The following is a 15,742-nucleotide window of genomic DNA, read 5'->3' on the forward strand; positions in this document are numbered from 1 at the left end:
CAGCAAAAACTAAACAGAAGGGAAAGCAATCCAATCAAGTGCATGGTCTATATTAGCAGGTGTCATCTTGCTAGCCCTTCTAAGACCAATTTGCAGTTGGTTATGAATGAGTGACAGCTAATCTTCAAGCCGATAAGAGTAAAGTATTTGGTTCAAAATGCATTAGCTCCATTTAACTATATCAATCCTACAACCCCCCCTCCCTCCACCTACCCCCAGATCTGGTTCTAATATAATCTAAGGGCTCAAGGAAAGATGAAAATCATGGACTTTGTTCCATCCATAAAATGCAATTTGCATTTGAAAGGGGAAAAGTGTGGTTTTAATGGGCATGGTACTTCTCATTTTAATAAAGCAAGGAACCTAGTTTAAATGGCAAAACTGAACGGATGTTGAAAAGTTTCAAATAGCAAAACTGAATGGATGTTGAAAAGTTCTCTCTCTCTCTCTCTCTCTCTCTCTCTCTCTCATTCACACAGACACACACACAAACTTCCCCTGCATACTCTGCAGGCAAACTGAGCAGCAATTTGCATTTCATGTACAGAACCAGGACAAACAAATGATCATCTCATCTGACTGAGCCCCAAGGTGAGGAACAGGAATGTTTTACTCCCTAGACTGTCCTTCTAGGACTGAACCGCTTCAAAATAGAAGTGAAGGTATTTCAGGTATGAATGCTTCTCCCATAAAAAGTTAGCAGATCAAGGAAAAGGATAAGCTGGAAACCATGTCTCCGGGGTGCTAGTTTGCCATATGGGCAGAATGGTTCAGTTCAGACATCAAAGAAAACCATACTTAGCATGATTGCCTACAATCAGAGCACTCCAAAAATTAAAGTTAGGGTTCCTCACACAAAGGTGGGCTTAGTGATTCTGGGCCCTGGACAAAAGTCCAGATGGTGCCTCAGAATCTCTGCCTCCTTAACCCCAAGCACTGAGCAACCTTCGCTTCATTAGAGTAGAATGGATGCGGCCACAAGCCAGTAGCCAAAGTGGCTGGATATGAGCAGTTGATGCTGCAGCAAGTAAGCATGAGCAGCCATTGCCATAAGCTGGTGGCCTCAGCCCCATGGGAGCCTGCTCATCCAGAGGCCCCTCCACCCTCTTACTGCCGAATACCTCAATTGCTGCCCTGAAGCCACCATCACCCACCACAGCTTGAGAGGCCAGCAATGGTGGTGCCACAGAAGCTGATGGTTGAGGTACCTGCAGCCTGTATCTCCCCAGCATGGGGTCCGGGACAGCTGCCTTGTTTGTCCTGTGGCTAAGACAACCCCTGCAACCAAGCCAGGATCTGAAACTATTCTTTGAAATGATTTATTAACCACAATGAGTCTTTGCTCTGACCTGAATAGCCCAGGCAAGCCCAATCTTGTTGGATCTCTGAAGCTAAGCAGGGTTGACCTTGTTTAGTAATTGGATGGGAGGCCTCCAAAGACGACCAGGGTCGCAAAAGAAGGCAATAGCAAACCACCTTTGTTAGTCTCTTGCCTTGAAAACCTTAGCAGGGATTGTCCTAAATTGGCTACAACTTGACAGCACTTTCCACCACCACCAGTCTTAACTTTGGTTTCTTACAATGTAGAAATTTAGACATTCTATCTTAATCCTGACTCATTCCCCAGTGCTAGAACAAAAGTAATGAAGCCAAAATTTGGTGAGGCAAAGCAGGATTTGAGAGATCATCTGCAAGCTGAAATAAAATAACCATAAGTAAAATAAATCATGGTCTTCTATTGCACTAGAACCTAGTTAATATTTGGTGAGAGGTGTATTCAGATAGATGATCTCATCACTGCATTCTGAAAAGGTATAATGAATAAGTTAAGGGTTTCCCCCCCCCCCCTGGACTTCTGAATAACCACTTTGATAATAAGCCAAAGAACTGAATCAAAGATCATTCATACTTTTTGTTTTCCTGAAGAAAAGATGTTTCCTTATTTGTGAAAGCATATGATGCAAAATAGTGAAAGGAATTGCTTGCTTGCTGACAGTTGCTATTTGTTAAATTATAATATTATCAGTAAGCAGTTCTCTTGTTTGAACGATGTATAAAATGTGTTTTCACTGGTGTCCAGTTGACAGGCCTGTACACTCCAGGCAGCAGAAATGGATGTCTGCTGAGAGGAGAATTCTAAGGTCACCATGCTTAGTGGAGAAACACAATGGTTCCCTCTCTACCCAGATCCTAAAAGTACTATGGTCTAGCATCTGGTACAGTTGTGTTCCATCCCCACCTGCAATAGTTTTCCCTAACGCCTTATCTTTGTCCTTGACAAATGAATGGAGAGATGGCTTCCTTTTATTTTCTGGTGCATTGATCAGGGGCTCCAATTAGGAAGAGTAAGGGCCAAGCTACAAGTGACGAATGACACTTGAACGGCAAGTGTATTTCTCCCTGTTCACTTGCCCTCCACTCAATCCACTTGCCGTTCAAGTGTCATTTGTCACTTGTAGCTTGGCCCCAAGATTCAAGTGTAGCAATACCTGAAAACCAAAATTTCTAGTGCAGTGTCAAAGCTACCTTCATCAGGGGTATCTAATGAAGAAAGCTTTGACTCTTGAAAGCTTATACTATGGAAATCTTGTTGGTCTTTAAGGTGCTGCCAGACTCGGATCTTGCTCTTCTATGGGCCAAGCTACAAGTGACGAATGACACTTGAATGACAAGTGGATTGAGTGGAGGGCAAGTGAACAGGGAGAAATACACTTGCCATTCAAGTGTCATTCGTCACTTGTAGCTTGGCCCTGAGTCAGACCAGCATGGCTACCCACTTAAAACTAACAGCAAACAGGAAAGCCTTCAAGGCTCAACTAGACTGTACATGTAACAGTCAGGAATCCCTGACCTTACACGTGTCACATGTATCGTATACTTGAGTCTTGTCAAATAGGAAACAAAATTGTTCTCCCAGCAACAGGAGAGAAGAAAGAACAGTCTGACTGATAGTTGTGAGAATTGATAGTCATTTTGTAATTTGCACATATGCTGCTTGCACAGGTAACAATCCTGACTTTGCTGATAGGGTGTGCCGACAATGTAGAATCAGATTCTGGTGCTTTTAACTCATGCTGAATAGTAAAAAATATATAAGCCATGGTATAATTATAGGAATCTAATCAAGGTAGATGAAAAAAAATCTTTTTATATGGATTTTTATCATTTTGCATTGGGAAGGCACAGAATGGATCCTATGCCTTTTGCATTGATTCAAACAAGGCTTTTGCAGAAGAAACGTTCCATAGAATACTTCCTTAGCTGGAGAAAAAAGGTACCTCCCCCACAGAGGAGTTGAAAGTGGCACAATAGAGCATTTGTTGTAAAAATAACCAGGTAGACTGAGCTTACTCTTTAAAGTAATTAGGCGCATGCTACGATCATCTCTGCTCACCATTTTTGCATTTCTGTTTTTTAAAAGTCTTATTAGATGGTACATTACCAATAGATTATGTTTATGTCTGCTGCCATGGTTGGCAGGATATAAACAATTCAATGAATAAACAATATAAATATATATAATTGCACACAATGGAAAATGAATGCCACTTCTACTCTACTGCCTTCAGTTCAGCTCACAAGAAAATAAAGTGTAAGTTGCCTGTGTAATAAACATATTGTGATCTTGAAAGGCAGCAGTATTTGGTAAGGAGGGAAGCCACTGTGTGGTGATCAACGGGAAAGGGAAAATCCTGGTTTTTAACAAGCAACTGTGGGAAAGTAAAACACTAATGCCCTGCACCCACACTGAGGGCTGCTAGTCCCATTGCAGTCATGTACTTGCAATGGTGACTGAGATACTTCCATCTTTTCATCACTGTCTCCCAATGAGTGCTGATGAAGATCTTGTCCCAGAGGTAGAATTCTGACACAAAAAAGAAAGTAACCCGAATCTACCACAATAAAGACAAATACAATATGCCATAAAGACAAATCAAGAATCTTTTGAGTAAAATAATTTTTAAAGAAATGACCGGAGATGTAATGTTCTGAGCTATTAATTTCTTTTTTAATGTTAGGTCAACATAAATAAATGGTTTAATGAGCCCCCCCCTACAACAACAACAACAACAACAACAACAACAACAACAACAACAACAACAACAACAACAACAACAACAACAACAACAACAACAAGGTAGATTGGGTTTATTAATTAAAATAAGAAGGTTAGGAAGGCCCAACCTGGAATTTTCCTAAGAACATTTTCTTGGGATTAAGCTCAACTGACTACAGTGAGATTTACTTCTGAGAAGACCTGCTCATAATTTCAACAAGCCGTTTCCCACCCACAAAGCATCTCACCAGCCACTACTGTGTAAAGCTTCAAAGATACATGGTGATAGCTGATGAAAAACACCGTCAAAAAAACTTTCATTTTCTCTCTGTGTGTATTTTTAGCTGTTTTAGACTGTACTCCTGCTTTGTAATTTAACTTTTTTAAAAGCCTGTCTCTGTCAAATTTTTGATATACATTAAACTGATTTTAAAAAAGAAGAAGAGAAACAACTTCATTTGGATGCCAAAACATGTAAACTTCATTGGTGATTTAGGCACGTATCTAAATGTAATTTGGAATTTTTGAAAACTTTGGTTCGTGTGGAGCTCTTTATTCAAGAAGATAGGATTGACTCTGAAATCTTTTTATGAAAAACAACTCTTGAGCTGTGTTTTTGACTTTGACTGGGAATCCAACGGCACGTATCAAAACAGTCCTGTGATTGATGTAACAACCAATTTCCTAAACATTTTACTGACAAATATTATGTCGAGCACTGAGAGAGCAGCTTCTGAATAGCAAATAATTTCCATAAACATAGTGGAGATACGGGCCCCAATGAAAATGACAGGATCATCTATCAAACTGTTACATGCCCACAAATATGAGGCTTATAATGTGATATTCATGATAGGTTGCCCTATTACAGAAGGAAGGGGAGAGGGAATCTTGAATTTGGTATGTCAGTTCCATGGAAAGATGTTTCTCATTGCCTGATCTCATTGCCTGATCTCATTGCCTAGAGCACCCCCTCCCCATATTATTTTCAGAAATCCCACACCCTCCGTTTAATCTTGCAAATACTTCAGTATCTTGAAGAGCTTAATTAGGAGATGTGCCACTGTTGCCATGGGAAGGTGTTTCACTAAATGGTTCCATCAAATATTTCAAAGGCAAGAACCCAAGTGAACTTTAATGTAGCAACACCTGACCTTGCATCACTCGTGGGTGGGTTTTGTTTCATTTGTATTCAGTTATTTTGCTTTACTATTGCTCTTCTGTATTTTTAAATTTGAAACTGTAGGCTGATCATGGTATTCCAAATTAAAAGCCAAAGAGAAGAACTTATTGAAACTCTCTAGGCTTCCCTCAAAATTCCTTATCGGGCTCATGATCAGGAAGAACTAAATATGCCTCAAACGGTGCCTCAAACTGTTTTCCTTGACAACCTGGGCATGATTAGAACTGAGTTAATTAAAAAAAAAAAAAGCAATTCTAGTGTCTTTCCTTGAAACACCTCAGATGGTTTATCTAAGTAGGAACCTCTATGCAAATCTACAGTAGTTCACAGAAAAAGGTACGTTGTCTCCTTACTGGAGGACATCAGGAGGCACTGGTGAAAGGTCCTATGGCCACAGAACAGCACATTTGGCATGGCTGCGTTATCATCAGGTACCAGGTTCTGCTGTCCTTTTCATAGCTGTACATTGCACGATGCTGCAGCTGTGCCTTCAGCATCTCTGTCACTGCTTCCTGATGCCCTATAGTAAAGTCCCAACATCCTTCAAGTGAGGTGAGGACCCTCCCTGTGCCCCATCAAGGGATCTACTACTGGCATTAGGGTTGCTGGCCCCCGATGGGGGTGGGGGATCCCCTGCTCCCAGCCTCCTCTCCCCACCACCAATCACCTGGCTGGTGGGGGAAAAGGCACGGGAACGGGTCTCCCAGGGCACGCTCCCAGCATGGCACAACAACATCATTCTCAGGAGTGACACCATCACACAGGCCTTGGGAGTATTCCTGGGCTTTGTGCCAGGCTGATTCAGCCTGTTTGAGGGCCTAAATTGGCCCAGTGTGAAACCCAGGAGTACTCCGAGGGCCTGCTTGATGATGTCACTCCTAGAAGTTACATCATCATGCCGTGCCTGCAGCATACATTTGCTTTGCATGCACAAGGATATCCAACAGGTAAGTGCCACCACACACACCCCACTGGGAGGGTAAGGGGACCTGGCAACTCTAGCTGACATTGATGCTGACCTAGTGCATGTTCTTTCATAAAACATCTGTAAAATTTGTCAAAATGACTAACATGATTAAAAATTCATTTCTACATTTTTTAACTATCTGGCAAATGTTTATTTGAAACATGTATGCTGGAGCTACATCTGATCACCATTTTAAACTGGTTGCCCTGTGATTAACCAAATATTTTTGTTGAATGAAGCAGCACAACTGACTGACCTCAAGAGTGTCCTTAATTGGAAATACATGAATTTACTGTCTACCTGCCTAAAAAAACAGCATAAAACTTCTACTTGCATGCATGCAGACTATAAATTAAATTATAATGAAAAAGTCTGATGGTGTGACATATATATATATATGAAGCAATAATGAAAATAGACTTTGATATATTCATTTTAGGAGTATCTCATTTCTCAGATATGAAATTTATGCTGATTCAGTCCATCTGTCCAGTTAGCTCAGTAAGCCTACTCTGAACAGGAACAGCACTCTAGAGTCTCAAGCAAGAAGCTTGCATTCTACTCCTCACTAATTCCAGTTAAACTAAGAGAATTTCTAGAGTTAGTTCTGGAATTGGATCATATGCAGTTTGCCACAAGTTTCAGTTCTTTCAATTCACTTCTTCCTTTCAACGTTACCAACATTCATGTGCATATTTCTAAAACATTGCAAAAAAGTAAGTAACCTTGCTGTGATTTCAAATAAGATTACATCAGGATTCTCATTGCATCATGTTTTGCTAACATACACATGTTCTCCTGTACATTGTTAAATAATACACACAAAAAACCCTTTATACCACTGTACTAATAATTATGTCATCTTTTTTTTTTGCAATGTTTTATCATTGTGCATATCAGTAACACAGAGGCAGGGCCAGTTCAGTTTCATTTTGAGCAAGGTGTACCCATTGTCTCTGATATCTTCTGCTGGCTGGGTCTAAGTGAGTTACATTATGAGCCCAGAAGTGATGCTCATTGCCTCCCCACATTGATGTTTGCTAAGAGTGAGCATGAACCCCTGTGGTTCTCACTGTGATATCCCAAGCAATTGCTTGATTGGCAAGCTGGAGAACTAGCCCTGTATAGAGGAGAAAAAGATAAATATAAATGGAAGGGAAAGCTGTAGCAAACTGCAGAATGTACAACATTTTGAAACCAGTTTTAAAAACTGTAGTATATGTAAGTTTCACTTTGTAAAGAAGAACAGATCATTTGAAATTCCAGAAAGAAATCTGGACAAGGAGAACTTTGGAAGGTTACTACCACTGCAGCAAGCTTAGGATGTAGACTGGCCCTAGCAGACCTGCTTAGAGTGCCAGCGGCTTTGCATGCCTGAACTTTCCAGCAGAGCCAACAGAAGCTAAATTTCTACTCTCTTGTTTAAAGAAAGATTAGGGAAATTAGACATGTGAACTGCCCCTTGAAATGTACCATTCAGACAGAAGTTTACAGAAAATTACAAAGAACACTATAAATGTTTTCCTTCTCTGTAAGAAATTTGAACAAAATTCCACCCACGTACCTTGCAACTGAATCTTATTTTCCGGACTCTGTACCAGAACAGAACTGACAGAATCTAGGTTGTCATAGTTACTGCAGCCAAGAGGACCAGTCCGGGTTTCTGTTACCTAGTGAGCAAGGGAATGGAAAACCATTTGCTGCATTATACTGAATATGTTGAGTTTGCTGTACAAAAGACCAGGTATAGTGCAGTAGCAGAGCTCATTTTCACAGACAGATAAAAGTGAAATGGCATTTTCCCTGTGCAGATGTATTTTTAGCAATCTCTACCAAAACTAGCTGAGGCTTGTTTGTCAGATCTTATGACTGCTTTACGGAGCTGAGACACACATTTCAGCAAAATCTCAGAATTCATTGAATTTCTCACCTTTTTGTGTTTACTTTGGACATTCGTTGTTTAGTAACACTTTTAAAAAAAACTTTTAAAAGCTAAGCATAGGAAGTAAAGCATTTTAAAGTCCTATATGATAGGCAATTTACATTTTACTCTTCCAAAGAAGATTTAAAGGTGTTTTTGTTTAGCTGGATCATATCATTGAATCTTTTAGATGAATTTCAAAACAGTCTTATTAAGCTTCAGCTTGCCAATTTCAATGTTTTGATTTTTTTTAAAAAAATACTCTACCACATTCCAACAAGACTCACATGGGAAATGGGAGGAGCAGAGCTGTTTAAGAAGCTATACATTTTTTGCAAGCAAATTCAAATTAGGATTTAACTCAGAACTATTGACAACCTGGCCCCTCTCCACAAATAGGCCTGTTCATATTCAGTGGGAAAGCTGAAACGTAAAAGAGTTTAATAATACATAAATAAATAAACTCCACCTCTTAATGACCGAGTTGCAGTGGACTATGATCTAGGATGTGAGCCACAGATCTCCCTTCCACTTTCTAATCTCTTGTGGGCACCTTTGTGCCCATCCCTTCCACAGGATGCCATGCAATTTCATTTAATGTTCATCTTACAGAAATGGATAAGAACCACATAGGACGACTGTATAGGGTCATCACCACCTGAAATATACCGGCAATGTACTTTCCAGCCCCCACCATCCTTCACTTGCAATTGAGAATTGCAAGAACAAGCTGGCACAGGTGAGGAAGACATTCAAAAGTTTCTGAGGAAGCCCAGGCTTCCCTGAACAGAGTTTGAAAATCAGTGCACAAGAAAAAAAATCAATTATATGCTTTTAGATAATAGGTACTATATTTAAGCAACAGCTTTTTGCTTTTAAGAGTTACAATTCAATACGAGAAAATTTTCTACATCTGCTTTTCTTGCCTAGCTTATTTCACAATAAATCTGATAATCCAATATAGATGCCTCATAATATTCTCCCATTTGCAAGCAAAAAATGAAAATCAAGACATGACAATGGAATTTAATAATTTAAAAAGTAACCTAAAAGGAGTAGGAGAGAACAGAGCTGAGAAATCAGAGGCAAGTAAAAGTAAAGTGGAGTTTAATCCAGAATTCTCTGCTATAACGATTGATTGATTGATTGATTGATTGATTGATTGATTGATTGATTGATTGATTGATTGATTGATTGATTGATTGATTGATTGATTGATTGATTGATTGATTGATTGATTGACTCAGCTTTTCTCCCCAATGGGGTCCCAAAATGGGTGTCCCCCCAAAAAAACTATCTTCACAACAACCACCTTGTGAGGTAGTTTAGGCTGAGAGAGAGCCCCAAGGTTGCCCAGCAAATTTCAATAAGCAAATCCAAGGAAGGACCCTCTCAAATACAATCACCAAATAGAGAATACACATGAGTGAGGTAATAATCACACAGTATAAGGATATCCTTTGATATCCTTATACTGTATGATTATTACCCCACTCACATATATTCTCTGTTTAGTGACAGCGAATTTCAATGGCAGAGAGGGTTTTCAAACCTGGTTCTCCCAGGGCCAAACTAGACGTGCAGGTTTTTAAAGACTTGGGTCCAGGTTCCCCCCTAGACCCAACTTGGGTTCCCTGCAGCTATTAAGCAGCTGTGGGGAATGTCTGTTAAAAAATAAAAGAGAGCTCAAAAGGCCTCAGAACACTGCTGCTCGGGGAGGAGGGGCTCTTCCTTTCCCATCTCAAACCATTTTCCAAAATCGTAAGTGGGAGGGGTCTCTGATTTTGCTTCTCCACGTGGAGCATTCTGTGCATGCGGAACAGTAAAACCAGGGAAATATCTTCCCCTCGCGCTATTTTGACATGGGGAAATGGCAGTGGCATTCTTAGGCCATTTTGGCTCCCCTTTATTTTTTAACAACCATTCCCAACAGCTGCTGTGTGGCTATGGGGGAACCTGAGTTGGTCTGGGAACCCACCCAAAAAGATTCACCTAATCCAGCCGCCATTCGGCTAGCAGTAGCATTTTTCACTGGGGCAAGCAGCTTTCCTGATGTAAGGGGCTCGGCTCTTTGCATCACAGGAAGGCTCCTTGACCCAGAGGAAAGTGGCACTGTTACTGGGACTCGGGTTGCCAACTCTGGTTGGGAAATTCTTAGAGATTTGGGGTCAGAGCTTGGGGAAGGTAGAGTTTGAGGAGAAGAGGGAGGTCAGTAGGCATTTGATGCCATACAGTCCACTCATCCTCAGAAACCACCATTTTCTCCAAGGGAACTTATTCCTGTAATCTGGAGATCAGTTTTAATTCCAAGAGAACTCCACGCCCTCCCCTCCACAACTGGAGGTTGGCAACTGACTCATCAAACCCTCATTTATGACACTGGCCAACCAGATGCCTCTGGGAACAAGGGCCATTGGACTGACTGCTCTGTGGAACAGGGGGCTGGATTAGATGGACCTTTGATCCCACCCAGCAAGGCAAGTTCTTAAAACCTCTTCTTTTATTTGCCTTTAATGTCATAGGAACCCAGAACGTTGGTTTATAATGAGGATTTATGTGATCATATTTGTGCTTCCCATTCATTCTCATTACATCTTGTAACTTCCAAGGTAACCAAATAAGGGAAGCGTGGTCATTAGCATAATCATTACATGCTCTGCTTTTGCATATTCATGTTCATCCTTCATTCAGAGAGGCCATTCAAGACAATTGAATATAGGCACTGATTGCCACTGATTTATTATTTGGGGAGCAGAGAGACATCCTTGAAAAACTGTCCAATGGCTGCGAGTTAATGTGAGGGATAGGGAAAAAAGGATCTCAGTTTGCTGTGAAACACATCAGCCAGTTTGCCAACAAAAGCACTTTTAACATTTCATGGGACTATGACAAGACTATGTCCATACAAATGATACAATTGAAACTTAGATTGTGGACTTTTTCCATGCCTTCATTCATGCTGCCAATACTTTATGGATGTGTCCCAGTTGGGCAGTTGGGTTGCCAACCTCCAGGCAGGACTACAGAGAGCAGGTCACTTGGAGGAAATGCTGTATTGGAGGGTGGATTCTATGGCATTACATTCCACTGTGGTCCCGCCCCCACCCCAAACCCTGCCCTCCTTAGGCTCCACTCAAAATTTCCAGGAATTTCCCAAGCTGGAGTTGGCAACCCTATCGGGTGGTTAATCATCTCTGTACACCAATAAAAATATTCTTCTGTGCCACTGTTTTGTACCTGTGCCAGAGATTGCCTACCTGTGCTCTACACCATTACTGTATACTTGAAGACTGGCAGCTGAATGTGACCTAATTCCACTGGAAAATGTTGAGTTGTGGGGAAAGTCGAGACTAGATGCTCATGAAGCATCTAGTGTTCCTGGGAAACCCATTCCCCCACTTTTCCCCCTCACCAGCCAATTGAATGTTGGTGGGGGGAAGAGGGTGGGAGTGGGGGATTCTCCACCCCCACCAGGGGACCTGGGATCTCTCTGTTCTAGCTGTGATGGCCCTTACATATACAAAGTCAGCAGGTGGTGTTGAGTTCCTCCAATGATGAACACTGATGCATGGACTAGCTCTCAGGATGGAACAGTCCCAATTTAATATCATGGCTACAATCCAAAACAGAGTTTAAGATGCTTTTGCCCATAAATAACCATGTGCAAAGCTTTAACAAACCAGCAAGTGGGTCAGGCTAAGCCTGAAATTATAATGAGAATGACTTCCAGAGTGCCATCTCTGTCCTTCCTACCTTGGGGTTCCTAATAGTAGAAATGGAGACGGCACAGAGATGAGTAAATATAAAGTTTTTAAAATTACAAATCTTGGCTTTGACTGTCAAAAAGCAAGAACTAATTTATTTAATATCCACCTACCCCCTAAGTACCAATAACAGAAGAGGTGTAAAACAGACTGGTGTGAGACTGCTGCACTAATTCTCAAGGAGGCTTTTCCCAAAGATTGTCATAAATTAGTTTTTTCTGGAGGAGCAGTGTTTACTGTTCCCAGAAATAAGCTCTTAACTTTTGGAATTAATGAAAAAAGCCTACAGTTCTTACTCAGGGCCAAGTATTTCTCCCTGTTCACTTGCCCTCCACTCAATCCACTTGCTGTTCAAGTGTCATTCGTCATGTGTAGCTTGGCCCTCAGTTAAGGCTCAGACTCATGATGATGATGACCCGATTAGATGCGCAGTAAGTATTTGCCTCTCAGCCATGGGGCAGGACTGAGTATATGCTACATCAGCAGGCATTCACCCTTGGAAATGGTGGAGTTTTTTGCAGGTTTTCCAGCCCAACTGGTAATTAAATGTGCAGTAAGATTTAGATGTTGAAAGGATGAGAAAACATATTGCCGTAGATGTTCTAGTCACTGGTAACATTAACAATAGCAAAATCCACTGATTTCCCCTTCTTGGTCCCTTTCCAAGCTCAATGACACTTCAGAGGGGTTTATTTAATTTCTTTACTGTTATGCTCACTATTTCTATCACAAAATGCAGCAACATATGACAAATGGATGTTTGACCTGCAAAAAAAAAATGTTTCTGGGTTTCTGTCACGGTTTTGCATACTGGAACATAAGTGGGCCGGCCCACATTCACATAGCACTGAATGTTGTGCTGTTGTTGTACTAAAGCAATCATTTGCAACTACACTATCTTGTCCATACAGGAAAATACAGTTGCAAATAAATGATACAGTACAAAGTTAGGACAATATCCAACAATGTGTGGGTGTAGCTTGGGTCAGCCCAGTGATACCATAAGCTTTAGTGGAGAAGAGAAAATACAGATTGGCAAGGAAGAAGGTGGCCAAAGAGAGACAACAGATTTAACACAAGGGGAGGAGGCAGGATCAGCTACTAACTCATTTTAGCATTTGGTTGCCTACCTACAGGTTATGGCTGGAGATCTCCTGGAACTACAACTGATCTCCAGATGACATAGACAATTCCCCTGAAGAATATGGCTCCTTTGGAAGGTAGACTCTATGACATTATAGCCTGCTGAGGTCCCTCCTCTCCTAAACCCTGCTCCAAGCTCCACCCTCAAAATCTTCAAGAATTTCACAACCTGGAGCTGGCAACTCTACAAGCATATCTATCATTTCTTCCCTATAAGCCTATGGTGCTTAGGGTAACCAGCCCTGTGGTAGAGAGTAAAGATGGGGGATCCCCTGCTTCCAGCCTCTGTCTCCTGTCACCTCACACTTGGCCAACAGGAACAAAGCATGGGAATGATACAATGGACAAGTTCAGCTATAATAATTAACAATTAATTGTATGCCTAATATAAGCAGTGATTTCTTATGTGTTTGCAATAAGTAGTTCACAATTGCTTAGTAACTTCGAGAAACTGTGTTTCGTTACATTGAGTACTGAAAGCAAGAATTCAGAGATTTGTCTCAGAAGATAACGGTGTAATATCATTATTTGTTTGTCAGGTACATTTAGTCAGAAAGGGATTCTTAAAAGGTAACATACTCAAGACAATGGCTTATTCTGTAGGATCACACATGCACAAATGTGATATGAGCAGACTTTGCACAAAAATAGTGACATGCATGCTGAAATTTCTAACTGTGACATATACTATGAACCAATCATATTATAATTAAGTACACTGATATTGTGATGTCAAAAATGCTATTAAAACTCTGCTGCTCCAGGGAGGAGCCAGAGGACAACTATTTGGGGGGGCTTCTAATGCCTGATTTCCTCCCACTGTTGCAACAATGAAATAAATTTAACCTTCTTCTTATTGCTGGCCTCCAGTGTCTTATTGGGTGGGGCACTGGAGGAGATAGCCTTTTCGGGCATAACAAGAATGGAACTGGAAGCTCCTGTGTCATACTGGGAATGATGTCATTCCCAACATGATGTGGGAGTATTCCAGCACACATGTATTGTGTATATGCGCAAGGTAAGGCCACACCAGCACACAACCCAGTGAAGCCCCCCCCCCCATCCCTCAAATTCAGTACCAGGGGACACGGTAATCCCTTGTACATTTTACTGGAGTACAGAAAGGCCCAGCCCAGACTGCAATCCTCATTGCCATGAGGAAAAAAAATGAAGATAAACTGTAGATCATGCCTAAGGATATTTATAGAAACTTATGTCCTTGTATCTGTTTTCACGATCTTGTGAGATTTAGTGAAGCCAATTGGAAGCAGTATTAGATCAGCAATCTCAAGTAATATACTAAACTTCTGGGCCTCCTGGATCTATCATGTCAAGTACTACCAGTCCCAGAGTTCCATTTGTATAGGCAGGAGAGTGGGAGGAACACTTGGTGGAAGGGCAAAGAAAAGTACCATAAGACAATGGGAGCAAGCACAGCTGCTGCTTTTGGTAGGATTTGTAGGCCCAAAATATATGTGAGTAAGGGTCTAATTTACTCATAGTCACAAAGACACAAACTCCTTGCTGCCATGTCTGGTAATGCCTCTAAATACAAATCAGGCAGCCAGAAATGTAAGAAGATAAAAGAGAGGGAACAAAATAGAAGCTAAAGGATACTAGTCTATGCTCCAGTTTCTCTAATCAGTCATGGCCTTTCTGCAGTCAGGCAACAATGCAGTCATGAGTAGAGATGGGCACAAACAGAAAAAAAATGAAAATGATGTTTGTTGTTCACTGCTATCCACGAACACGGACTCACAAACAACCATGAACATGGTGCTGTTCACGAATATGTTTGTTGTTCGTTGTTTGTGGGGGCCAGCAGGCTCTCCTCCAGCCATCATCCAAGTCAAGATCCCTACTGCACCACTCCCAGAAACCTTACCTGAGCAGGCAGCAGGAAAGGTACCAATAATAAATAATAGCTTAGCCCCAGAGTCTGGGAGCAGCCCTGGAACTTGAAGGGGTAGGTCCCTATCCCACCACACACAAAGAAAATTCAAGCTCCAATGCACTCTCTCTATCAAAATGCCAACAGCAACTGTCTCTCCACTGTCTGCAAAGTCAGAGCTGGAAGCCCCCCTCCCCCCTGGTCTTTGCTCCCTTGTTGTAACAAATTCGGAGCTCCACACTTGAAAGGAAGACCTGCCTGTTAAGCTAAATTGGGCTTAGATTGTGTTTCCAGGGCAACAGCAGGAGTTCAGACAGAGTTCAGACAATCCCTGCCTAAGTTGCCAAGGGAATTGATTGCAGGTGCCAGATTGTCTGGCTTGATGAACAGCAATGAACGAGGCTTGCAATGATCACCTGTTTGTTTAGAATGGGGCCTCATGAACAGCTTGTTCACAAACAGCAGATTGGGCTGTTCGTGGCTTTTTTTTGTTCATATTGCTGTTCATACCCATCTCTAGTCATCATGAGATAAACTAACAAAGAAAATCAGTGAAGTGTGCATAGCCTTACAGATTATTTGAACACTGCCAGTGATTGTAGGAGAAGCTGAAGGACGTTTCAACAAGCTAGCACTCATCAGAAACTGCAGGTGTTCTACAGTGGGGCAAGAGGGGTTTAAGCCACCTAGTCATTTTGTCTATTGAGTGTGAACTTGCAAGAGCAATTGAATTTGGGAGGCTAGTTCATGATTTTACAACAGAAAAGGCCAAAAAAAGAAAGCATTGATTGGCCTAATTTTTGTAGCCACATTGGT

At 41.4% G+C, this 15,742-nt stretch overlaps 1 protein-coding gene across 1 annotated transcript in view; it reads right to left on the bottom strand.

The window, feature by feature from the left end:
* Nucleotides 1-15,742, bottom strand: part of BRINP3 (BMP/retinoic acid inducible neural specific 3) — a 396,972-nt gene that overhangs the window by 127,532 nt on the left and 253,698 nt on the right. The window contains exon 5 of the mRNA XM_054979213.1: nucleotides 7,772-7,877. Within this exon, the coding sequence (XP_054835188.1) occupies nucleotides 7,772-7,877 (106 nt within the window). The remainder of the gene's footprint in view (nucleotides 1-7,771; nucleotides 7,878-15,742) is intronic.

Source organism: Eublepharis macularius, chromosome 5 (genome assembly GCF_028583425.1).
Source record: "Eublepharis macularius isolate TG4126 chromosome 5, MPM_Emac_v1.0, whole genome shotgun sequence".
NCBI classification, from domain to species: Eukaryota; Metazoa; Chordata; class Lepidosauria; order Squamata; family Eublepharidae; genus Eublepharis; species Eublepharis macularius.